General features: G+C 41.7%; 1 protein-coding gene across 1 annotated transcript in view; it reads left to right on the forward strand.

Annotated features, from left to right (window-relative positions):
• The first annotated feature begins 420 nt into the window (after positions 1 to 420).
• Positions 421 to 26,861, forward strand: part of CACNA1B (calcium voltage-gated channel subunit alpha1 B) — a 3,578,581-nt gene continuing 3,552,140 nt past the window's right edge. Inside the window, exon 1 of the mRNA XM_044058770.1 lies at positions 421 to 866. Within this exon, the coding sequence (XP_043914705.1) occupies positions 427 to 866 (440 nt within the window). The 5' untranslated portion in view covers positions 421 to 426. The remainder of the gene's footprint in view (positions 867 to 26,861) is intronic.

Below are 26,861 nucleotides of genomic sequence, written 5' to 3' on the forward strand. Positions count from 1 at the left end.
ACTCTCCAAAGAGTATGGTCTAGTATAGATTTCAAAGACTTCGAATACAGAAAATACTCATGATATAAGCTTCGTGCCACTCTTATCAGGCAAAAAATCAATATGATTCCTTAATCATTTCCTGCACCTGAACAAAGAACTCAGACTATCTAGTTTAGGAAGGAAAATAAAGAAATGGTGTGAAGAGAGTCACAAGGAGCACTCTCTGCAACAAACAGCAGGTACTAGTACAAATTGGGTTCAGATGAGTAGAAACACATTTTAACCTGGTTTTGTCATCACTGACTCCATTTATATTTTTGAATTACAGTGTACTATGCAGTAGTCAGATTCATCATTTTTGCAATTAATGATGTATGCTTGCATCCTAGTTTGCATATTTAAGCAAAACATGAAAGTGACTTTCTTTTTCCTTTTGATATAGCAATGCGTTCTATGGCTTACAGTAGCTGGAATATGCTAACTTTGGGCAGAGAATATGGTTCCTGGGGTCGAACACAGAGATCTGAAACAAATGTGAGCCCGAAGCTATCCCAACCAGATGATGTAAATGGTGAGAAGGCGAGTTCTGCCTCTGCTTCTGATGGAAACGGCCTCCACAGTTCCGAGTCCCTGACTTACTATAATGTTATTTATCAGCTGGCAGACCTGGAAAGGTACAACAGTGAGTCTGTCCTGTTGTGTGGTGACACTAACGATCCAGGCCTGCATTTCCCAGTGCATGACTTTGTGCCAAGTGCTTCTTCTTTTGGGAGATATCCAGATGAACATGAAAAAGATGGCCCAGATGTAAAATGGGACCCGATCGCAGTGCACGAGGCTTACAAACTGCAAATTGCTAAGGGTGCAGAAGCACAAAACTACAGGTAACAAATAATGTTGAATGCGAGGTAACAAATAATGTTGAATGCTGGTATCAGGTATGTGTTCCTAATGCTCATTTCCCCTCTGACATCATCTATGAACTATATTTATTTATTTTTTCAATAACTGATCAGTGAAGAGATAGTGTTATCAATGTCTTAGTAAAATAGTTTTGCTATAATTTTATTTTATCTTGCAAAGTATTTTTACATTATATTTTATTGGAACCAGACTTTTAAATGTTAGACAGTTCATATTTATTCCACCCAATGTTTCTTGGGTGATAAGAAATTAAGTGGTTGTTTTCTGAGATTATATATTTGAAGTATTTGTATGAAGGCTCCACTGGGTCTGGAAATGTAGAGCTAAAATACACAGCATGCATTTTATTTATGGTAGAACTAGCAAATGGTAGCTGTGATTTAATAAAACATTAGATTATCTCATGAAAATTTGATAGTGGTTGGTAAAACAGATGTTTCTTTGTAGAAAAAAGCATTTCTCTTAAAGCAACATTGCAGTAAAAATGTTTTTTAGGGGATGGTTGGACGCTTTTTATATGAAATATTACAATAATCTATGAGATTCAAAGAATATTTTTACGATTTCTTAATGTTTTAGTAAAATGGTATCCTCATAACGACTATTGCTGTTGGACACTTCATTAAAGAAGATACTAAAACATTTACTGAATGCAAATATATTTAAACTGGAATGAGAATTTGCTAGTAACTACAGAGGATGCCTTAAATATTTTTGTTCCGACTCACTTGTTTTAGCTGCTTCTTTCAGTGCTGTAGCTGCCTGACTGATCTCCCCAGCTGCTGCTTATCTGTACATTTACAGTTTTATAGTACAGAGGAATCTGATAAACATTTTTATTCAAGTGTCACAGACTTTGTCTCTCCGTTTTCTTTTTAATGCGCTGTCATTCATAACACTGACACACAAATTCAAATGGATGGCATACATTATAGGTTCATAGCTACGTACAAGGCTAGCTACCCTTGTGGGCCATTTTAATCCTAGCCAGTTTCCCTTTCTATGCTCTAATTAACCTGTACCGTTTGGTTAGAGATCGGCCTTACCCATCCCATGGTTAGAGATCGGCCTTACCCATCCCATGGTTAGAGATCGGCCTTACCCATCCCATGGTTAGAGATCGGCCTTACCCATCCCATGGTTAGAGATCGGCCTTACCCATCCCATGGTTAGAGATCGGCCTTACCCATCCCATGGTTAGAGATCGGCCTTACCCATCCCATGGTTAGAGATCGGCCTTACCCATCCCATGGTTAGAGATCAGCCTTACTCATCCCATGGTCAGATAAATGTATACAATCCCTAATGAGAATAACTGGGATCATGCCACAGATAATTTCAGGAGACCTATGCATGGGATAAAGTATTTAACCGCTGCCTCTGTTCGTATGTAGTACAGGGGGCAGTCCTGAGATAAATTCAGTTTTCTGTCCATAGATTCAACTGGAGATTCTGTTCCAGAGCAGTGGTATTATCTGTGACATGTACCTGTCCCTCCAAAACTGTTTTGTTGATGTTGTAGAAGAGGTTTAGATTTCTAGACTGAGTATTTCTAATACCATTTGACTTGCAGATGGCCAGCAAATCATCATTGGGTTGGAGGATGCCTTGTATGCCAGACACAAGTCACCTCTTAGCAGCTTGTATGATACAAGCATAGTGATAGCGTTTTTAAGTCTGCCCATATAGAACATGTTTAGGCCTTGTATCCTCTTAGTAAGTTATCTCTGCAGGTGTTCCAGTTGTTGCATGTGTCTGGATTGATATATACCAAAGGGGGCATTATAGTCGATGACTGGCCTAATGAGGGCTGAGAAAAGCGGGGCAATGACATCCTTGGATCTAGACACAATCACTTTGTTTATGAGTTGTGAATATAATGACTATTACAACAATGGACCCATGTTGGTCAAAAGTTAGGTTACTGTCCACATAAGTTCCCAAATTCCAAACAACTGTGTCAGCTCTTAAGAGTGTATTGTTAATGTAGTTTCCTGGGATAGATGACTTCCCGAAGGCTACAATAATGCATTTTTTGTACTTTAGTGTTGGTCCTTTTTTTCATAATTTTTCATATTTGGGACAAACCTTCCTGCGAGATGGCTGTCATTTTGGGATTCTGTGACTGCTCCTAGACTGTAGTTATTTGGAAACTGTCAGCCAGAGCCCTTTGCTATTGTCTTTTACCTCAAAAAAAAAAAAAAAGACAACCCCCCCCCCCAAAAAAAAAACAAAAAAAAGTAGATGCCGAACAAGGAGGAATTCAGCACAGAACCATTGGGGACTCCACCAGTGACTGGTCTGTTTGTGGAGATAACTTCCCCTATTTTGACTTCCTGTCTCCTATCTGTGAGCTACTTGGCAGTCCAGTAGGTGACATTGGGGTTTATTCCTAGTTTTAGTTTTTCTACTATGCCCGATTGTGGAATTGTTGAAAGATTTTGCCATGTAGAGGTATGCAGTCTGTGTCACTTCATCCATTTCTTTGGTGATCTTGTCAAAAAATCCATCAGGTTAAGTAAGCATGACCTGTTCTTGACCAATACAAACTGAAGCAGGTCTAGTGTTTGGGTATCTATACCACAATGTACCAGACTGTATCAAAGAATACTCCAGCTGGGTTTCAGGAGTCATTTCAGGGGATGTTATCTCATATGTTGCCTCTCTGAAATCTTTTCTGCTGATTTTTTTTTTTTTTGTACTTTGCGGTCTGTGCTGTGGCAGAGGGTCCTGGTCATTACCACGCTGAGTTATTTCCTTGCCATGATGGGAGCAATGTAGTCTGTGGTTGACAATGAACAAATTAAAAGATTCAATTTTTGTTCTGGTTTTGTTGGAACTTTTATTGAGGCAGGTGGACTGTGCCACAGGGGTCCATTTTCAGTGACATTAATGTATATTCTTCAGGTAACAGCAGTCCAGGAGTATTCTAAGTCACCTGCTCTGAGACTTTCAGCTGGCAAATGAAGATTACAAGAATCAAACTCAGAAAACTAGAAATGCAGTATAAAGAGTAGCTCATGGCCATAGTCCCCTGTGCTAAACTGCCAAGTTAACGCACAGATCCCATTGCTAAAATCAGTTCAGCAGTTGCAAATGTTGACCCAAAGACTCGGCAAAATTAAACTGCCAGCTGTTGGCACGCACACACGCACACTTACACACTTTTTTTAGGGAGGCAGACCACCTCAGTCTTGATTTTGACATTGTAGAACTTTGGCTGTAATTAAGTTTTCCACTTGCCTTGCAGGTTGCATGATGGTGGAATTGATATCTAAAGACCAGCAAGTGCATCTGGTATGTGATCAGTCAGACTTTCTGCTTGAGGTTAAAACTGATTTGCTGGTGTTGGCCTTATACATGTCACATCCATGGTCCAAGACTTTGATTTGCCAGATCAGTCTCCTTAGTGATCAAGCTATGGCTGAGAGTTTCTCCCTGGTGCTGTGATGACTGAATTAAGAGCATTTAAGTATTTAGAAACTGACTCGTCTCTAAACTGAAGGCAGAAACAAGGGAGCTGAATCTCATACATTTACTGCCATATGAAAAGGATATGTGCATTCTTAGTTTGGTGGAGGGGTCTTGCCAAGCACATTTATAAGCTTAAAGTGTTGATAGTGCAACAATGAAGTATAGTCTAGGTTCACAACAGAGATCAATTCATGAGGACCATAAAATGCAAGGCTTGCTTAATGAAGCATGGGTAGGCATGGATGGTTCTAATGTTCAAGAGCTAGGGAGGCTATGGAAGTGGTCATACCATAAACAAATGCCTACTTCAGTGAACCTGAGAATCTTGACCTCAAATTGACTTGGTACAGGCATATTTTTTTAATCACTTTTGGGACTGTTGACATTGGGGACTATAGCAGCAGAGGAACATGCAGTCAATCTCCACAGGTTTTGTTCTGGAATCTCCCTGGTCCTCCTCCACACACTAGTTCATCAGGTATGAAGCCTGTTAGGAAAGCAGAGCAAGATGGAGGAGCCGCCGTATTGTATCTCATGATGGTTTTGCCCTAACATCATTCCCTTACATGCTGATCTCGTGTCAGGCTGGGCAGGTAATGAGAGGCAGCCTTAAGTACATACTCCACCTCAGGTCTGTATAGCTGCCATACCTTTGTCATCCTCCTGCCTGCTCAGCCTGGCTTTTCCCTCTCTGAGTCTCCATTCTTTATTAGAGCTCCACTAGACAGATACCCAGCATACATTTTTTTTCTCCTCACCATTATAGGCATCTTCACTCCACTCACAAGTTATGGCTACCAGTCAGCCCTGCAGATGACTTCATTTCTCCTGTTACAGGGCCGGTCTGGTAGCCATTGATGCCTCAGCACAAGAGATGTCAGCCAGCACACGCTGATGTGACTTTTACTGTTTCTCTGCCTCCACCACAATTGGACTTTCAGAACAGGCAGAATGTTTGTTTGTATACACATTAACTGGCAAGTGGCTGGCAGAGCCTTACCATTGGGTCAACAGAGGCACAGCTGTTCACTATGGTAGTACACATGGTGCATGCATTCCTCTGTTGAAAGAAGCACTCTTGCTCCTGCAGCATCCCCCCCCCCCCCAGCCTGTTTTTTGGCAGCTATCCATCAAAGTACAATGATCTCTGCAGTGGTGGAGCCTTGTGACCCTGTTCAAAAGGAGACTATAAGCAAAATCTTATCTCAAGCAGGTGCCACCTGACTACTAGGTGGGCAGAAAATGGAAGGCTCCTTTTAATAACTGTTTCATCACAGATAAAGCAGAAAGGACAGATAACTTGCACATTCACTGAAGACTCCAGGAGTTTGAGGACTTAAAAGGATCCTGGTTCTTAGATTTTCTAGTTGGTGTCATTCTTTCTCCACTTACTTTCTAGTAGCAAGTTCTTGGTCTCCTTTTAATATCATCTGCTGCAGATCCGCAGAAAAATGTATTAAAGTTCTGTCATCCAGGCAGAGAAATGAAGATGATTAACACTGTGATGCATTAAATTCACCTTGTCCAGTGTGAGCAAGTCCATTTTGTGAAGAAGGTTCTAGAAGTTGCCCTTGGCCAATTTCAAAAGATAGTAGAACCGTTGCTTGAGCCAAACAGGAATAACAACCATCTTTGTAGAGTCCCTTTGACCCTTGAAAAGAATATTGGCCATCAGATTAAATGGCGGAAAAGCAAACCAGAATATTGGCATCCATGGGAATGAAAAATAAATCTGCCTTCCCAAGTCTGCTTGTGTAGGGCCCTATTTGTTTTGATAGGAGTCAAATGGATCCTTGATCTGATAGAACAAGTTCTATCATCCTGAGACATCTGCACAGTTTTAGAGGATGTAGAGGAATTTCTTGGAAATGGGAAGACCCCCCCCCCCCCAGCAAGTTGTAGCTTTTGAGAATGATTCAAATCAATCTGTCTGAAGTTATCGGATGCCAAAAGAGAGATCTAAATTCTGGGACAGATTCACAGAGTTGACAGCGTGCGAAGGGGGAAAATCCAAAAGGGTCATATAGTCATTCTAACTTAAATTGTCCCTTATTCCGGGAGGATCCTCCTTACTTCTTTGACGCTTCCTGCTACTGCTTTTTGAAATTCTGTTTGCCTGATTCTTGCAGAGCGCACTTCTGCTACTTGCAAGAGCCTGAAATGGAAGAAAAGTTCCTTTTTTGAAAGGTATGTTGAAAAAAAATTTGATTAACCCTTGAATTAAACTTTCCCTTTTCATAAAAACCTTTGCAGATCAAGCAGCACCTCTTTTTATCCATAGCAGAATTTAAAATTTCTGATTTGACCTTCTCTTGCAAATTCTTAGACTGAAACTAAGTATTCTCAAATTAGAGCCAGTGGCAGCAGCCATGGACAGAATATCAGTGATTTTTATGGTTATTTTCAAGGTTCAGGAGAATTCTTCAAAGACAATTGTGATGACCTCCACTGTTGGCTCAGGCAACAGTAGTTCTACATTTTGAAACTGGCAAGGGTAATTCTAGAAGTTTCCTGGCAGAATGGATTTACTCGCAGAGGATGGTGGGGGTGCATCCCTTTGTACAACTTCATTTGACTGCCTTGGATGATAGAATGTTAATTCCTTTTTCTGAAAATGTGCAACATATATTAAAGGAGGCAACAAAATCTGCTACTAGAAAAGAAGTGGGAAAACATTTTCTAGTTGGTATCATTCCAAGAAGCAGGATACTTTCTGTCATACTCCTGTGATTCTTCACTATTTGTATGACTTTACCATCCTCTGGCTTGCCTTCTTCCAAAATTAGTCTACCAGCCATTTTTGCTTGTCTGCCCTGCTATCCCCTTCTCCTGCTTTACCTTGGGTGAAACAGTTTTTGAAAGGGGTTTTGCATATATATGCCCTCCTAGTAATCGGGTAGCACCTGCTTGGGATCTTACGTTTGTTTTTGAAAACCTTTACACAGTCTCCTTTTGAACTGGCCAAGTCTGAGTTGAGATTTTTATCTTGGAAAACAATGTTACTTATTCTGACTAATGCAAGAAGAACACTTTGAATTAGAAGCTCTTATTTTCTATAAGGACAGAGTAAATTTAAGAACAGTCCTTCATTCCTTTTGTACTCGAATTCATTTCAGAGTTTACACTAAGCTAAACTATTCATTTGCCTGTTTTCTTTCCAGAACCTGAAAATGATATAGGGAGAATTCTCACATTGGATGTCCCTAGGCAACTCCAGTAATATATTGACAGAACCACATTCTTCAGGACTTCTGATCAACTATTTGTTTCTCATGAAGTTAAGAGGGGGCATTCTGTGTTTATACGTGTTTCTAGTCGGGTGTCCCATGGTATGGTGAGAATAACAGAAAGCAACAGGGAGTCAGTTTGAGTCAAAGTCCTGGCCCATGGCTATTTCTGTGGCTTTTTGGAAAGGGGTAGATTCTAGAAGAACCTGGTCATTGGTGCACAGATTTTTTTTTTTTTACCAAGCTTTATAAACTAGATTCCTCCTCCAGGACTTGCTAGGACTTTTCTTTAAGGGATTCCATACTCTGAGCTTACTCCTCTCCTTACTCCGTAACCCTTGATATTCATCCCTATAGCTTCAGGCTACTTTAGCAGTGATACAAAGATTAACATACTACAGTTCTCTACGTAAACTTAACAGGATGGTAGATGTTCAAATAGATCACTGCTGCTGTCACCTCTTCCTTGCTCCATCCCCTTATTTTGCTAATTTTTTTTTTTTTGTTAGGGTTTGGGATTTGTGATTTGGTATGTTCCAATTTCAACATTTTGGTATCCCTATTTTCTGAAATATTTTGCTCCTCGGCCGCTGGTTTTATGTAAAGCCTCATGCTTGAGTGTGTGGAAGAAGACCTAAAGCTTCAGAAACTTGGCTGGCTGAGTGGGGACAATCCTTGGCAAGGCATTCCATATAGTGTGTTTACTTCAGCGGTGATCTATTTGAACATTTACTGTTAGTACTAGCTTACTTACATGACTGTATTTTTGAGATCTTGTCTACGTTACCCTGCTTCATTCTAAATGGTTTAAATTTTACTAGTTCTTTCCAACTCAAATGACATAATAGGGTCTGGTGCGCTAATGTGCGTTTTTCATATATGGTTGTTTTATCCCACAAAACATTACTGGCCCCCATTACATGTAATATTTCTTCTCCTTTTTCTTTCATTAACTTCTCACTGTTGACTTAAAATGTCAGTCCTTTGGATATGATGTTAACAGATTGAAGACTTGATTTCTAGTTGCACGCATCTAAGCAGATATGTATGTATGCCCTATTCTCATTTCATAAAGATACAGTGGCCTGAATTCACAGTATTTGTAAAGGTGAGTAATGGCTTAACTGGTGATATTGTCACTTACTTGCTGTCTTTAGCTGTGAGTGTCAAGTTTCCTGCCATTCATGCTTGTGGTTTTCATTTAGCTATGTTTTGGGAATATGAACATCTGGTCAAAAATCTGTTTAATTTGAGAGAATAGTCTTTGAGGCAAACTTGTTAAAATGCAGCTTCTGGAATAGCATCTGCACAAGAGTGAGCATGGTTTTGCAACAATATTTCACTCTTGAACTGGGAAACTTCTCCTTTCATTTTTATTGTTTTGTATTTTTGTATATTCAAATAAGGAATTTAAGAATGGGAAAAAGGCCTCCCGTGTGACTGAACAACACTTAACCCTGACAGCGGTCTTGAATAGCCACTGAAAAGAAGTTTGAACTTGGTGAACTTGCCCACATTTATACTGTGGGAGACTGACAACTCTGCTGCCACCAATACCTCACGTCTCTTTAGCCACTCTATGCCGCATGCAGTAACAAGGACTATATGTATACAGCAACATACCAAGGTATGGAACTGTACTACAGCATGTTAATTGCAGTAGAAGTGCATTATATAGTTCTGTTGCTGTACCTGGACAGCTTGTATTAACTGCTGGCAACCTGTTCACTAAGGTATCCTACATGAGAATGGGTCAACACTATTTCCTGTGTAAAGGCTTCAATGGATGTGGCTTTGGGTTTAAAAAGACCTGGCTGAACCAAAGACATAGCCATAGCATTGCACACACATTGTTCTGTGAAAGTCTGATGGAATTGTGAACAAAACAGGCTTTCTTGCTCATCCTCTGTGAGGTCTACAAAAAGTAAAGTTGGCATTTATGACCCCTTGGAATGTGGCTACTCTATTCCACAATCCTGGTTAAATGGTGGTTGAACATTGATGCAAAAGTTTCATTTTTTTTCCATTCCAAACTGCTAATGTTTACTAAGAGTAACTGTAGCTTTGTATACCCCAGTAAACAAGGTGCTTCAAAATGGTGTCTCTTGCAGTTTCCATTTAGGACTTTTTCCCACCAGTTAATACATTAGGTGTATAAAATGTGCCACTGTTTTCTGATCATTGTCTTGCACATAGTAACATACAACATGCTTAACTGCCATTGCTTCACACTTAGCAAGGAACCAGATTAACTGTGATCTACAGTCCTCTCGGATTAGATGCAGTTACAAGGATAGCCTTTTACCAGGCAAACTTTGTAGCTCCTAGACTTTACAGTTAATGACTGTATGTATAAACATCAGTTGTTTGTGACAGGACTCTTGTATGCAGCAGCATTTACCATAGTGTTAAATGTGTGGATTCACATGAGAAGCTGCTATGCATCTACAAATGTTCTTCTACTCTGTCGTGCCCACAAAGAGTGGTGTTTTACAGGCAGGTCTGGTCTTTTTTTTTTTTCCATTTTATGCTCATGGGTGCTTGCATGTCTTTGGACATTGTGGTACAGGTAGCTACAAGGGACATTGCTACAAGCTGTTACTGCATGCCCTGCATATTACTACTCCTGAACAAAATACTGCACAGTGGCACAGAACATAAGGACACAGGCTGCACTCTGAGGCCACCATACAATCTCTGACACTACTACTGCCTTTGGGCACTGCCTGCTCAAAATTACAACAGTCTTTGTATGTCTGCTTCTGTGTGACGAGATAATTGTTTCCTGTGATTAATCGGGCGCATTTCAGGAAAATTCACATTTCAAGAAAATGCACTGTCTACAGTACAAGTATAGTATACACATTCTGTATGCACCTGAGGGGTTACCTTGTGATTTTATTTTAACATTTGTTTACTGGGAAAGACTGACTTGGAACAAAACCAATTTTCAGCAGAGGCCCAGGGAGAAACACTCCAGATGCATGTCTTTGTGACGTGCGCAGAAACAGGAGCACCTGGAGGAAACCCATATGAATGCAGGTAGGACACAGACTCTGCACAGAAGGCACCCCATCCAAAAATCAAACGAGAATCTCTTCCTGTGAGGCAACAATGCAACTGCTGCACCACTTCGCCATCCAGATGTGTGATTGGTCACTTTTTATTCTGTAAGCAATGTTTGGTCCATAGCAGACGTGGAGTGTCCATAATACCTGCATTTACCAGTCATTACGCTGGGTAACTGCTTCACCAGATGTCTGTATGCTATAGTCCTAGGATACAATGCCAGCTGTGTCATGCATCTATTTCAGGATGGTCTTCATCATTGTTGGTTGTTACTTCACATATCCACTATCACATGCATACTGTCAAAATGTAGTATATACTCATGGTGCATATAATGGCACATGCAAAATACAGCCTGAGAGAATTGTCTGGGCTGTATTGTAGGCTCCTTTCAGAGGACAAATGAGCTTCCTCAAAGAAGTTCAGATGTCCACACTATGGGTAATCTCATTTGTTGTGCAGCCACTTGAGCTGTTCTCTGCCAGAGACTATAGGCTGGGGGGTTGTCAATGGATGTCATTTAGTATGCAACAATATATCTGGTACAGCTGCTTTGTGCCACATTACACATACTCTGACACTGTACCCATGTGTTTTGAGTGGTTTGACACCTGGCATATCCAATGGTGATGAGCCCTTCTATCTTTTTCAATGTGGCTTTTGGTGTCTGCCTTTTTTCACTAATAGGCAAGATATTCATGTAGTAACCACCCTAGAAAATGCCTAACTGCTCGTGCATTGCTACATATGGCCAGTTGTACACTTTCCCTGGGTGCCAGACAGCTACATAAATATTGTAATCTGCACTGGACATGTGCTGGAGTTTGGCAAAGTTATACCAATCCTTGTGGGTTAGATGAGATCTTATTAACCATGTGTGCAGTCTGTTGCACCCATTGCTGCTCTGTGGAATGGCTTTGATGTTGCATTGCACTTTGGTGTGCTTTTGGTAATTTGCACACCTATGCATTGCAACATGTCTTACAGGACTGTGTCCCTCTGCTTGTTTTGGTGGTTTAGTTGGAGGAAATAGTCAGACAGTTATGTGATTGCCAGAACTGTAAAATATATGCCAAATATGTGTAGGACTGCTCTGGCTTCTTAATTTTCATTTCATATGCAGTTTAACCTGGAAAGTCCATTGAGCCAAGATGAGCCCATTTTCAATAGAGTCCCGGGTAGAAAAGCTCCAAAATACAGTAAATTCAATATCAACAGTAAAGCTCCAAAATACAATTCAAGTAATATACAATATATGAAGACATATAAATGAACAATTAAATTGGAAAAATATATGATCATCAGGTGGGGTGAGAGCAAGAGCATTCCCAAAGAGAGGAGAGATGAGTGGAGTGAGGTCTTTAAAGGTGGATAGATTATGGGTAGTTCTAATGTGTGGGGGAAGTGAATTCCATGGTCTGGCAAATGAGAGAGTACGAGTTGCCCAGGACTACATGTGGGTTTATATAGTTAGATGAGATTTTGATTATTGGATCAGAGTATTCTATGAGGCTGATGCATATTTGGGCAGGAGGAGAGGGAAGGACAGTTAGATGGCTTGAAAATGAGCTTATGTGTTGTTATAAGCTGAATGCAAGTCCAGATAGTTTGGGAGTTCCAACCAGTTTAGGGAATTAAGGGAGTTACAGTGATGGGTAGAGGATTTGGATCCAGTGGCAAACTTGGAGATTTTATTATAGCAGGAAGATGGTTTTGATTTGAGGGTAGATTTAAGATTATTAATGAGAGGGGCTCCATATAGGAGAGAAGGAATGAGGTAGGTGGTAGATAGCAGTTGTTTGGTAGAGGGAGTAAGGTAGCAGCTGTGATGGTGTAGCATTCCAAACTTTTGATGTTTTTTTTTTTTTTTGTATTAGTTTGTAGATGTATGTCAAATTTTCATTGATAAGGACACCCAGCAGCTTTGTTGAGAGAACTATTTTGGCAGAGCTGTTATTGTGGCTGAAAATAGAGAAGGAGGCTTTGTCAATTTTGGTGTGCTTAGAGGGGGTGAGTATCATACATTTGGATTTTGTTGCATTGAAAGCTAGATGGTTATCTAGCATCCAAGACTCCATGCAGGAGAAAGCTTCTTGAGTTAAATTCATAAGTTTGGAGAGAGATTTTGGCAGAGCAGATAATGGAGTAGTCTGTATATTGGACTAGCATTAGGGATGTTTTGATGGAAGTCATTAATAAAAATGTTGAATAGTAAGGGGCCCAATATAGAGCCTTGTGGAACACCTGTTGGTGAATGGAGGAAGGAAGAAATACAGTTCTTCCACTTTATGGCTTGCTCCCTGTCCGAGAGGTAGCTGGTTAACCAGTTGATGGAAGAAGAGGAAAGGTTGTAAACAGAGAGCTTGGACAGGAGGAGATTGTGGGATGCAGTATCGAAGGCCTTGGGTCAAGAAGGAAGGTAGATACTATATTGCCAGAATCATAAGCAGAGTTAATGATTTTCAAGAAAGGAGAACAGGGCAGTATTGATACTGTGTCCAGGTCTGAAACAGTGTTGTGTAGGGGACAGTAGTTGATTGTCTAGCAGGTAGGGTAAGAGTTGTAGGTGGATACATTTTTCTAGAATTGTAGAGATGGGGACAGGATAGCTATTGGTTGAAAACTGGAGATTATAAGATTGCTACCCCCTTTGTGGAGGGGGATGATGAAGGCCTGTTTCCAGAGGAGGGGTACATAGGACTCTTGGATGGAGCGATTTATTAGGATGCAGATGGGTAAAGCTATGCCACTGGCAGCGAGCTTGAGTAACTTGGATGGAATATTGTCAGGGGCATTGGAACAAGGTTTTAATTTTAGTAGGAGTTTTTTATGGTATGCGTAGGAATAGGCTTGAGAGTAAAAGGAGGGAGATGAGTAGTATTTGAGGTTGAGGGGGCAAGATTTGGAGAGTTGGATGAGGTATTATTTGGGAAGATAAGGTAAGTTTGGCTATAGTCAACGAAAAGGGAATTGAATTGAGTAGCTAAGACATGGTCAAGAGAGTTAGGGTCTGGGCAGGGGTTATCTTTTTTGCCAGGACAGACGACTGAGGAGATACTACTCCAGAATCTTTTGGGGTTGGATTTATGGTTATTTTGAAGTTGGTAATAGTAGGATTTTCTGTCATTAGCTATTTTTTTTTACCTGATTACGAAGTTGCTTGTATTCGGTCTGAGAGTTGGGTGTTTTGAATTTTTTGGTAGTGTTTCCATGATTTATCTCTAAGATGCATAAGGTTTTTTTGAGAAGGTTAATTGAGGAGGATAAACTGCTGATTTCCAGTTTAGAGAAATTAATATTTTCCCAAAACTTTTACTGACGTGTGGATGCCCCTCTCTGTCACAACTTCTCCATGTTAAGTTTTGTATTTTGGAGAGAATTACCATAGCAGCTTTCTATGGGGACTAGAAAAATCTGTTACTAAATAGTGAAATGCTTTGGCAATTGCATATGGATTCTATGGACTTTCTAGGACTAAATGATGCCATTTCAAGTACCAGTGATTTGAAATTTAGAGCATCACAACTTTTAAATTGTATACTACAATTTTTCTAAGTTGTTGACATAAAGTTCCAGGGTTTTGTTTGCTCATCCTGTGAGACATCTACCATTGAATGAAAGCAGCGATACTATATTGTGACTGGCAGGAACTTCTGATGCGTTCTCTGTTCATATTTTATTAGCATTTTCCATCTGATTGGTGTTCATTTCACAAAACCTATGTATCCTATTATGGGGGGGGGGGTCAATCCATTTATTTTTATAGGTCACTTCCTCAGTTTTGTTCATGGTTCTGAAGATGTCTTATTGATAAAAGTGCTTAACCATGTGTTTTTGCTGATGTAGATTTTTTATTAAACTTGATTTTTTTCATAGGTTCATAGGTTTATACTAGGCTATCTGCCCTAAGGCATTTATAAGCCTAGCCCAAATTATTGTGGCTTACGCCACCCCTTATATGAAAAAATACTGTGCCCATTAGTTTGTTGTGCCTCTGTCCAGCAGTGACCCAGAGATGATTCCCGGGGTAAACCTACAATCTCCCATCCACAGGTCTAGATTTCTCTTGAACAGAGTCAGCGAGGTGCTCTGCCTCACATGGACCGGGATTTTATTCCACAGCATAGGGAGTCTCTGAGTGATAAATCTATCCCTCCAGCACGTCCTATTTATATCCGTGCTAAGGTTTAAGTCGCTTGCTCTAGTGGTTTTGGTGGATTTGGATTTTTTGAGGTGGAGCATGTCCATTAATTCCGGGTTGGACATGGCCTTGTATGTCAGGCACATGTCACCTCTGAGCAGACGGTATGCGACTGAATAGAGCTGGAGTTTCTTCAATCTGGCAGCATATGACAGATTTTGGAGTCCCTTTATCCTTTTGGTGAGGAACTTTTGGGGTCTCTCCAATTGCTGCAGATGTCGGGTGAGATACATCCCGAATGGGGCATTGTACTCGATCATTGGTCTGATAAGTGAAGAGTACAGGGGAACAATGACCTCACTAGATCTGGATGTGAATCCCTTCATGATCAGGTGGGCAATGTAGAAGGTCTTTCTAACCACTTTAGCAATGTGAGTGTCAAAGAAAGGCCACTGTCAACCTGGGTCCCCAGGTCCCTGATAACCTCTTCTGTGCTTAGTGGATTGCCACCTATATGGTAGCTTGGGGTTACCTTGTTTTTCCCGAAGGGTATGACTATACATTTTTGGCATTTAACTTCAGGCCATGGCTCTGGCACCAGCTATCTGTTTCCGTGAGTCCCTTCTGAAGGATATCCGTGTCCGATGCACTTTCCACTATGGCGCCCAGTTTGCAGTCATCTGCAAACTTTGTCAGCCAAAGTCCTCCCATGTTGGCCTGTACTTCTGAGAAGTAGATGCCAAACAATAGGGGCCAAGGACCGAGCCCTGTGGGACACCACTTGTGACCGGCTTGGAGTCTGACACAGCGCCAGCAACTCTAACCCTGTGGGTTCTGTCCTTAAGCCAGTTTGCAACCCATCTTGTGACATATGGGTTTACATTTAAGCTGGTAAGTTTTTCTACAATACCCGAGTGGGGTATTGTGTCGAAGCCTTTGCAAGGTCAAGGTAGGCTGTATGGACTGCCTTTCCTCATCAATGGCCTTGGTGACTATTTCAAGAAGTCGACCAAGTTCAAAAGGCATGATCTTCCCTTGACAAAGCCAAACTGGGTCGGGTCCAATGTCTGCAAGTCCCCTATATCTTTGTTTATGAGCTCCATTATGATCCTCTCCATAGCTTTGCAGACTAGACTTGTTAAGCTTATGGGGCGGTAATTACCAGGGTCCGTGAGGCGCCACCTTTGTGGAGTGGGACCACAGTTGCCGTGATGCCACTCCTTGGGCACGTATCCTGTGGTAAGGCTGAGATTAAACAGCTGCCTTATGTGAGGGTTTAATTCCTCATTTAGCTCGTGTAGCACACAGCCGGGGACACCATCCGGTCCCATTGATGCTGTGTTTTAGCTTTAGAGAGAGCAGCTTTCACCTGCGCATTTGAGATGTCCGGGAGGCTACACTCGGCTGGGATAGTTATCTCTCCTTTAGGGGAGGGGGGTGAAGTTTGCACTGAACCTGTCTGCCAGTATGTTGGCAATGTCTGTGGGTTCAGTGATTTTTGTATCATTTTGGACTAATTCTGAGCATATCTGTGAGTTTCCACCCAGGTTCCTAACATAGCTGAAAAAGGCCTTATGATTGTCCTTTGAATCCATGGCAATTTTTCTCTCAAAATTGGCCTTAGTTGATTTTATGAGTGCTCGTATTTTTTTACTAATAATGATCAGGGGTGACTTCCCTTTTATGGATTTTGTTCTATCATGTAATAGCTTTCTCCTCTTATTGTAAAGTTTGTTAATGGCTGGGGTCCACCAGACTGGACGCTTGCCCTTTGTGGAAAGAGTCTTGGTTTTATTTGGGATTGCCTGATCCATGCAGTCCTGGAGGTGTTCATAGAAGGCATTTGTAAGGGCTTCCGCAGCTTGGGTTGTGGTTTCCTCTGACTCAGGGGCCTTGAAGGATACCACACCAGTCTTGAGTAGTGTGAAGTTTGCTTTAGAGAAGTTCTTCACTATGGTCTTTTTGTTTGGGGTGGGGCGGGATGTGGATTTCCAGTGAGATTAGTTTATGATCAGATCTCACCAATGAGGGATATACTTCCGGTGTGGAGCATTTTGTCCCCATGTTTGTGACAATGAGATCTAGTATATTTTCTCCTCTCGTGGGAACAGTGACTAGCTGTTCCATGGCATTTGAATTTATGAACTCCAGGAACCGTTGGGCTAGAAAGTTAGGGCTTGAGTAATGTTCCCAGTCTATATTCGGTAGTTGAAGTCACCCAATATGATGGTGTTTGGAGATACATTTATACCCTCCAGTGTCTTCAGGAAGGCTGTGTGGGGTTCCTGAGTTTGAGAGGGTGGCCTGTAGCATGCTACAATTTGTAGAGCAGTTTTGCCTATTGTTAGTTGCACCTGGATGGTTTCGAAGCTTCATGCGTTGCCACCAACCTGGAGGTGTGAGTATCCTTTATGAATATGGATACACCCTCCTTTTGTGGAGTGGTCCGGGTTTTGGGGCCGAACGCATGATATGAGGTAAAACCTAATAGTGCCGGGTGCTCTCAGGAGCCTTGAACCAGGTTTCAGTTACAGCACAGACATCGATGTTCTCCATACTGAGAAGGGCCTCGAGTGCGTGCATTTTGAGATTTAGACTTCTGGCATTGAGCAGCATTACCCTCAATTTCTTCCCATTTTGTTTTCTAGGGTGGTAGGTTTAGAATTTGAGCCTTGCCTAAAAAGGCACTATGGGGTGGCAAGAGCCTTAGCCAATATCCGGAATCCCAGGGTGACAGGTGCAAGCCGTCCCTTGCGGCAGCGTGGCTTGTCAAGCATGTCATCCCAGGCAGACAGACACTGGATCCCCTTTGAATGACACCAGACATTAAGCCAATTGTTAAAGCTGATCATCTTGTCTCTATATTGTGGCATCATTCTTGGTGAAGGAAGGATACTGCTCAGGGTTAGGGTCATACCTGCCTGGGCTACATAATCAGAGAGCTCCTCTATGTCTCTTTTCATGCAGTCCAGGGAGGTACGTCTCAGGTCGTTCACACCAGCATGGACAATGACTGTGTCATATTTGTACTTGCTGTGGAGTGACCCGAGTGCTTGTGTTATGTGGCGGATTCTAGCGCCCGATAGGCAGCTTACTGTGACCCTCTCCTTGTTCAGCCTGGTGAGTGGGACGTCAGTGTGTCTGACTATGGAGTCACCTATGACAAGTATGTTTGGTGTTGTATTTGGCCTTAAGGGCTGTGACTGCTTTGCACACTGCTTTTGTGGTTTATGTGTTGCTTGTGGGGTGTCTTGAGGTAGCAGTTGTTTGGGTGTCTGCTTTGGAGGCCTCTGCTGTTTAGGTAAATTTTACTCAGAGCCTCCGAGTATGTCTTTGTGTGTTTATGTGTTTGATTCAGTGGAGTGGTAGCATTATGTGAGGCTGGTTTTGTGGTGTGTGTAGTTGCCTTCTCCTCCTGTCTGGTCTTGCCAGTCCTGAGTTGAGAGAGCTCAGCCTCCAGTTTGGCTAAATAGCTGCATCTCTCAAGTATTTGTGTTATGTGGGAGGAGGAGAGGGTTGTCTGTGTACATGAGGCAGTTATAACATTGCCTCAAGATTCCCAGATTCACCAGCTGGACCGGAGAGGAGATTGACAACTGACCTTTGGACATGCTAGAATAATATTGGGAAATCCTTAATTGAAAACAAGGGCCAGTGGGGAGTGAGGGTGTAGTGCTTTTAATTTTTAGTGCTGACTTATATAATTGCTTTAGTGAGCAAGTGCCAGGTAACTTGAGTGCAATGTGATACAAGTAACTAAATGCAAAACGACAAACAGTAACTTTCTTTCAAGTGAAACAAGGAAATAAGTACAGTAAGCAATGCAGATATCACTAGTGATCCACAGAAGCGCTGAGAAGTTGCGTATTAGGTGAATTAGCTTCCAGGGAAATAACAAGCAAACAAACAACAAGTATATAAACAAAGCTAGATTCAGTAGGCCTGGATCTAGTCTATGCTAGAGCAAACAAGGTGAACCAATTTCAGTAAGATACAGTTCAAATATTCAGGCACTATAAACCTTTAACCAGAAAATTCCCAGCTCAGAAGGGCAGAGTCCAGCCTCTTCTCCCACAAGAGTGCAGACCACGAACCTTCTTAATGTAAAATAACTGGCCTGAAGCCCTAGTGCCATTTTCTAGTGCTTAACTGATCATTTTGTTGTTTTTGGTATTTTTTTGCATTCCAGTACCGGTTTGCAAATGGTCACATTTTCTGATAGTTAACAACAACACCTGAAATGCTGCAACTTCAAATTGTTTAGCGGGGGGATCCCCGTATGGGTTTTTGAGGGAGTCTATTCCCCATCGAAAGCCATTTGTGAGTACTTGTAACTGGCAGAAAAAAATATTTTTTTGAGTGTTTTTCAGTGAACTGCAATTTCAGCAAAAAGTAGCATATCTTGTTCCAAGGAAATATATCTAAGGATCTGAGTTCCATAGGATCTAAAATGTTCACTTGGGCATTAGCTATCCATAGGGCAACATGGTCATTTATAAAGTACTCTTAGCAAGTGGGTTGTATCTAAAGAATTCTTTGCAAGAAGGAGGAGCCATCCTTAAGGATACTATTTTGAATACATTGGTTTCTGGAAAAACTAGATTGTGATGAGATGCACTTGAATTGCGTATCAGATTGACAGCAATGCATTTGCAGCCATGTCCCTTTGTAACATTTTATAGAATGTACTCTCTTACTTGATGCCAACATCATAGGGGAGAAAATTGTTAACTTAATTTGCATAAAAGTACAGAGTCCACGTCTTAATTTGTTGTTTGAATCTTATCAGCATGCAGTCTACTCCATTTACGAATAAATGTTTAATCCTTATCACCTCTGCAGCATATTTATGTAAATGGCATGTAATCTCCTCACATTTGCCTTCATTTACACATTACTTGCCTATACCTCCCCCCTAGACTATGTCTTCTGCCTTAACTGAGCATTCACCCTTTTGTTTGCTCACAACAAGCAGTGGGAGTCACCTTTCTATAATAGCCGTCTGAACTAGTCAATGGAGGTCCCTGTGACTGCACTAATTATTTTTTTCCTTCTCTTTCCAGTATACCAGTATCACTTCCATGCATACGACTCTGTTTACTGAAATTTAAACCAGTTAGAGTGGATGATGGGGCGAGGGACATCCACAAATATTGGGGACCATAGAGATAATTCACTTTAACTTTCTCTGAGTTAATGCCCCACGTGTGCTTGTAAGTGCAATGACATGAGAAGGATGGGGGCATGGATCTATAGCCTTTCTGGCTTGACGTGTGCGAGTACCTGAACTGTATCTTCTCTGCCAGTGAGTGTGATAGTACTGTGCAGTGACCACTGTGGCTCACATTCCTCCCTAGATTGGAAGTTGCAGTTGGTCGTTCTTTCCAACTTGTGTTTGTGGTACTTGGGCTAGTTACTAGAATCTGGCCACTGGTTCAATGATCAAACTCTGCAAACTTTTTGAAGAAATCCAGGATTAAACTTGTGCAGTGCGACTGGCAATGCAAAGCAATGCATTTGTTTCCTGTCAAGAAGGCCTATAGCGGTCAGTAATGTGTGGTGATCTTTACTTATCTGAATAAGGGCAGTGCTTCATTCAGTCTAGGAACATGAAGACTGACATTTTCTCATCAAATAACACACAGAAATTTAAAAGGCTATAAGCAAGCTGCCTTTCTACTATGTATGAATGAATGTCTATAGTGAACCATTAAAGATTTAGCTTTGTTTAAAGGGTACCGGCTGATGCAGCTTTTCAGGGCAGTGTCTGAATTTTGACTGCAGCTGGTTTTTAGATGAAACAGAATTGACCCAGCAGGTGTAAAAGGTCTGCTACACTCTTGTACGCGTCTGAACTGTCTCTCTCTCTCATGGGTGAAAACAGAACCGTGTTCTGCTGTATACACTTCTGGAGTTTCTTAGGCAAAGGTCCACAGAACTGGTACTGGGAGTACCATATGAGCTCCTGGAAAGAGCATTATACAAACAAAAAGGAGTGAGAAAGGAGTGATCCACATGTAAAATGCTCTGCTGAAAGAGAAATATCATCATGTGATGCAGCATCATTGTTGGGCTTCATATCATCATGTGATGCAGCATCATTGTTGGGCTTCATGCTGATTGGTCAGTTGGAGAAGCAGCCCAGTGTTCACAATATACTGGGCATGATATTCGTCTTCTTATCTGATGTGTCTCTCTCTTGCCACTTTTCATTCCATAGCACATAGATTTTGCCATGCAGCCACAGTTTCTGGGATTTAATCCTGAACAAGTATGCTGTTATGTGGAGTTTCCATGTTCTCCCCATGTCTTAGTGCCTCTTGCCTACAAGACATGTGACAGATTGCCTACTTCCATATATACTGCATCTTTTAAAAAATTTGTTTGGATTCTGGCCGAAAAGGATCTGTGTGAAGGATTTGTTCACTTAGATTAGCAAAGGTTTTGGTATTTGACAAAAGGTTAACCACCCCCTCCCCCCAAAAAGATCACTTTTACTTTGTGGTAATGTGTGTGGTATTGTTGATGTCTGAGATTCATGGATTTATCAAGATTTATTTAAAAAAAAAAAAAGGGGATTTCAATATAAACACCACAGTCTTACTGATCAGGACTATGGAACTATGGAATGTCACAAGGCAGGTTGAAGAAGCATTTGCTTGTTTGTCTTCATTTCACAAATGGAAGACCGTACAGTAATAATAATTGGGCGGCACAGTGGTGCAGCGGTTAACGTTGTCGCCTCACAGCAAGAGGTTCTCCGGTTCGATTCTCGGCTGGGGTGCCTTCGGTGTGGAGTTTGCATGTTCTCCCTGTGTTCGCGTGGGTTTCCTCTGGGTACTCCGGTTTCCTCCCACATTCCAAAGACATGCATCTGGAGCGTTTCTCCCCGGGCCTCCGCTGAAAACAGGCTCTGTGGAACCTAGTCGGACATTCCCGGTCAACAAATGTTAAATAAATAAATAAATAAATAAATAATATATATATATGTGAAAGCTGGATATTTAAAGACCTGCTGTTAAATGCTGAAAATCCTGTTTCATTTCATTGTTTTTGGAGCCTTAACAGAAAAAAAGTTTCATAATCACTGTGTTGAGACAAGATGGCAGAACTAATTTTGACAATGAAAAGCTGTTTTCTCATGAATCATTAGCAACTGGAACAAGCAGCTTATTTACTTTGTTCTCTAATGGACAAACTGTTTGCATTTACTTCCAACAGCCACTTGGTTATCATTCCAGATATGTCTGCTGGCTGTGATTCATATGTTGCCTGGCATAGGTCCATTTTAAAGAACTGTATCTGGAGAAATTGTAAAATCAAAGCAATGAAACAGGAAGGGGGACACTTTCTCCCAGCACCATGTAAAATTTGCTGTTTTATATGTAAATGGTTGACACCCTTTAAGATTATATTATTCATTTTCTGACACTTGCTCCTGTTAGGTTGGAGCATATACTAATAGGCTGTGTGTATTGCACATGAAACCAGTCCTGAAGGGACTGCAGCAACCACAAGATCAACAATTCACCTCTTGGATTGTCTTTTGGATCTGGGAGAGACCCTCTATCCCTAAAAGAGGGGAAGACAGTTTACAAAACTTTAGATGCAGAAAGTGGCATGCTGTATGGTAAGATTGACATAAGAGCACACCAGCCAGACTGTAGTCTGTGCTTTATCCCTCTATGCCCAAGGAACAGCTGAGCACTAACCACTGTGCTTTAGGCACTCACAGCCAGAGTAATGTGATGAAGCGAGATTTGTTATTTTGTTCTAATTATGTTTGGCTTGCATTGAAAGATGTATTTGTGTTAACTTTTACATCTGAAATCTGGTATAGTTTTCATTTAACTAACTGCCTTTTGATGACATATTGCTGATATGGTCTGCTGTCTTAATGTAATCAGCAGTTATTATGTCCTTCAATGCTCCTATTTTACCCTCTTCTCCTTTGGTCCTTATTGTCCCCCCCCCCCCCCCCCCATCACCAGTTCTGGTAGTCTGCCAGTCATCCATAATTCAAATAATTTCAAATAACTTTTGGATCTAGAGCGAATGTTGTTTAATCTGCTGCCTAAGATCTCTCCCCTCCCCCATCCTTTTATTCCTCTTCCTCAAGTTGATCTTTGGGAGCCTGAATTCTATTCCTCTGTCTCTGGGTTTCCAAGCAACAGTTAGCTCTTAGTCTGTTCATACCTTTTCCCATCACTACTTCAGTCCTCTGGTGACCTTTTTTTGGATTCTTTCCAATAGCTCCTATATCCCTTCAAAACAGCAAAGAGTACTTCTGGTGTGTGTTCACCAAAACCCTTCTGTCAGAGAATTACGTTCTTATAATACCCTTCCCAAGGATATACCTCAGCACTCTAACTGCTCATGCCCCCTCTTAGTCTTGGTGTGGTAAAGACTCGGCCAGTCTCATTTTAATACCTACACACAAGCCTGAAGGCTTGCTGGAGAACCTGTTTTTTGCTAGACATTTTATACTTTTCTGGTAGAAGTAACTACATTGGGCTGGGAAAGGCCAGATTTCCTTAAAACGTTTTTTCATTCTTTCTGGTCCCCTGTATTTCACTTGTATGGAACACTTTGGACTATTTGCCCCAGTACTTATGGTGTGCTTTGCAAACATTCAGCTAGAAAATGATCTGAACACTTTCCCCAATTCTGCAGGCCCCTAGTTCCTTCTGCATCTAGCTTCTAGCATAGTTTCTTGTACTGTATGCATATCAGTTTAATTCAAAAGTCCTTACATTGAACATAATCTTTTTATCGGTTTACCCCTGGAGAGGACTGGACTTGTACAGCTGTGATGGTTATCTGTTTCACTGCCAGCACTACTATCACTATCTATACCTTCTGGTCAATACAAAGAGGAAGAAAACAAAGGCGATTGCAATTGTGTTAAATGACCAAATAAAAGGAAATGCCAGTAGGGATTTTAATGTAGACTTTACCTCAAGACTGAAATGTCTAAAGTTTTGTGCTTTTATGTTAGAGGCAGAAAGCAGTCTGTTCAGCAATACTTCATACCCATGGGTACATATCGGAACTAAAAGCCTGGAAATAAAACCTGTCTTCCATCCAGTTTCCAACTACATTTTAGGAATGATACTACAGTACACCAGGGTGGCAGAGCATCCAGGGTGGGCGCTGCTGTCCTCCCTTATCACTGTCTCAGTATTCTTTGTAGTTGGGATATCCTGATGTAGGTAGCTGAACACCAGTCAGCATACCAAAGCCTTTACATATTCTAGGTGCCATTTGTCTTGAGTCTAAGGCATCCATTATATGTGATGTATGAGCACCTAACCCTTGGAGCAACTCTGTCACCAGTTCAAACTCTACCTGTGAATTTGGTCTGCAAGATGTTTGCGTGGTTTCACTACAGAGCCTTCTCAAGGCTCTTCCTTTTATTTTTTTCTTCTTGATTACCTTTTTACATGACGTGCACTAAGGGAAAATGAATGTGGGGGACAGATTCCCTACAAGAATAGACACAAGTGCCTTTTTTGTTTGGGTGCTACACAATGCACTAACCATACTCTTTGTGAGATCTGTCAAGCATTTGTACTGAAGATGCTCCATATCCATCTGCCATCTTTCCATTTACCTGGAGAACCAGGATTTGAAACTGTTAACTCAGGGTACCATGGCCTGTGAACCCACTTACCATGATGCTCAACCGCTACTTCAGAAAAAAAAAACTAAGAAGGCACACATTGAATCTGCTGCTGTCCAGCCTTCTTTGGATGCTTCCATTGGGATGAATGAAGAACCTGAGGAGTATTTGGTGATGGTATTATCTCCCTCTGTCATGACCCAGTTTGGACACCAACACGAAGCTGCCTACCCACATGTCTGTTAAGGCAGTGCCTACATTTGCTGTAGGTGAAGTGGGAGGACCCCAGCTGATTATATTAGAGAGCCCTAGGGGATTATACAGATTCTTGTTGGGGGAGGAGGTTCCTGGTATCCTAACTGAATCTAGGTAAAAGCCTGAATCCCCTAGAATTACCCAAGCCTTCTGCAGTACCTCCAATACGGCATGCTGTTTTTACCCCCTAAGAAGCCTGACAGGTTCTATAAAGTCCCTGAAGCCCAAAAGTTTTAGGAAAAATGTCCTGACCCTGCTGTGATTTCCTAATCCGCTGACAAACCATCCAAATTATTGTCCTCTACACTTGACCATTCCATGGCATGGCTGTTCTTATCAGAATGTATGGGGAGAGTGTACAGTTCTGTTGCCTTAGCTTTCGGGCCATCAACTACCAGACCCACATGAGTAGGTATGTACTGGGTCTTCTTTCTAAACATGGGTGCATTCTGACTTATGCCGGATTCTGAAGCAAAGTTTTCTGCCATTTCCATTTTGAGTTCTGCTTCTCAAGTGGTCTGTCATTGTATTCAATGCAGTTATGATGCTGCCGATGCATTCTCTAGGGGAGGTGTGTCTGGGTCTGGAATGAGAAAATATTCTTGACTGTCCTTACAGGTTTTGAATGCTGATATCAAGGCCAAATTACTGGATTCTACTTGAGATAATCAGAATCTCTCAGTCTCTGCAGCTGCTGAGCTTTGAGACCTTGTAGGACAAGGATAAAGTTATACAGGATCGGAAACAACTCTTCCTTACTCCAGTTGTGTACTTCAAGACATTACCCCTCTAAGACCCCTTTTGTCCATAGCCAGCCTTGAAGGGTCAAGAGATGATCTACGAGTCAAAAGTCTTCTTTCCCTGACAAATCTGCTTCCATTTGACATTAAAACTTTTCTGCCCTTGGCTGGATCCCTCTGTTCCTCAAGTTGACTGTCTTTGTCTGCCTGGCAACAGATGACTGCAGACTCTTGGGTACTTTCCGTTATCCAACATAGTTATTCTATGGTTTTGATGTCCCTTCCTCCATTCTCTGGCCTTCCTTGGCAAGTCTCTCACTTTCCTTTGGTCCTTTAAGATCTGTTAGTAAAGCCGTAGGTTTTTACTCGAGGCTGTTTTTGGTTTCCAGGAAGGATGAGTCTTGGCAGCCCATTCTCTTATCTCTTTAACACTTCCTTCAGGATACTTTTCCCTCTGCTTTGCCTTTTGGCCTTTCTTCATCTCTGAGGGTTTTACCAAATGTCTAGCCCTTGTGGGAGTCTTCTGCAGACTTCAGGGATCCCAAATTTTCCTTTGTTTGTACAATCACTTGATTCTGGTCCCCGTCTTTGTTGGTGCTACTTCAGGATCTTCTCTCTACTATGCTTATTATCCACAGTGTGAAGTCCACTCTAAATCTCAACATCTGTGCTGACTCCTTCTCAGAATCAAGCGTTTCTGGGGTGCAGGAGTCGGCCCATACCAATCTTGACATTCCTTCTGACTCCCAAGGTCCTATCCTTTACTGTCTGTTTTCAGTCTTCCTCTTGCAGTCTATCCTACCAGAAAATTTCTTTGAGCTCTGAGTTTATAACATCACCATTCCCATGTTTCCCTTTGCCAGACTCCATATGAAATAATTTCAGTGGTATCTCAGAACTGTTTGGCGTCACTACGGTCATCCTCTGGATTTTCTTTTTCTCTTGTCCATTCTCAGGCTTGTGTTCCACTGCTGTATTAATCACATTTCCCTAAGTACAGGTTTTCCTCTCCAAGTTCCTCTTCCTACTCAGGAACTGTACACAAATGTCTCTGACCAAGCTTGGGAAGCCTCCTCCAATGACCTCAACGTCCAGGGACTTTGGTCTCTCCAGCAACTGACAGGCCATATCAACATCAAGGATATGAGATCTCTGATTCTGGCTGTTCTATCTTTCCACTCCCTTTCTCGGTCCTGAAGGATTTTCACAGGCAATACCACAGTCATGGGGTAACTCAACAAGCAAGGGGGGTGCAAAGTTGTACCACATTTGCAGGATGGCATGTCAGGCTTCGGATTTTGCTGTCTGCCACCAGTTGTTTCTTCAGGAGGTCTACATTCCCTCAGAGCACAGTCTTGTGGCAGGCACTTTGAGCAGGTCCAGGACAGGGCCTCATAAGTAGATGTTTCACAGGGAGGTGTTTTTTG

This window comes from Protopterus annectens, chromosome 16.part0 (genome assembly GCF_019279795.1).
Source record: "Protopterus annectens isolate FY-2018-M chromosome 16.part0, PAN1.0, whole genome shotgun sequence".
Lineage (NCBI taxonomy): Eukaryota > Metazoa > Chordata > Ceratodontiformes > Protopteridae > Protopterus > Protopterus annectens.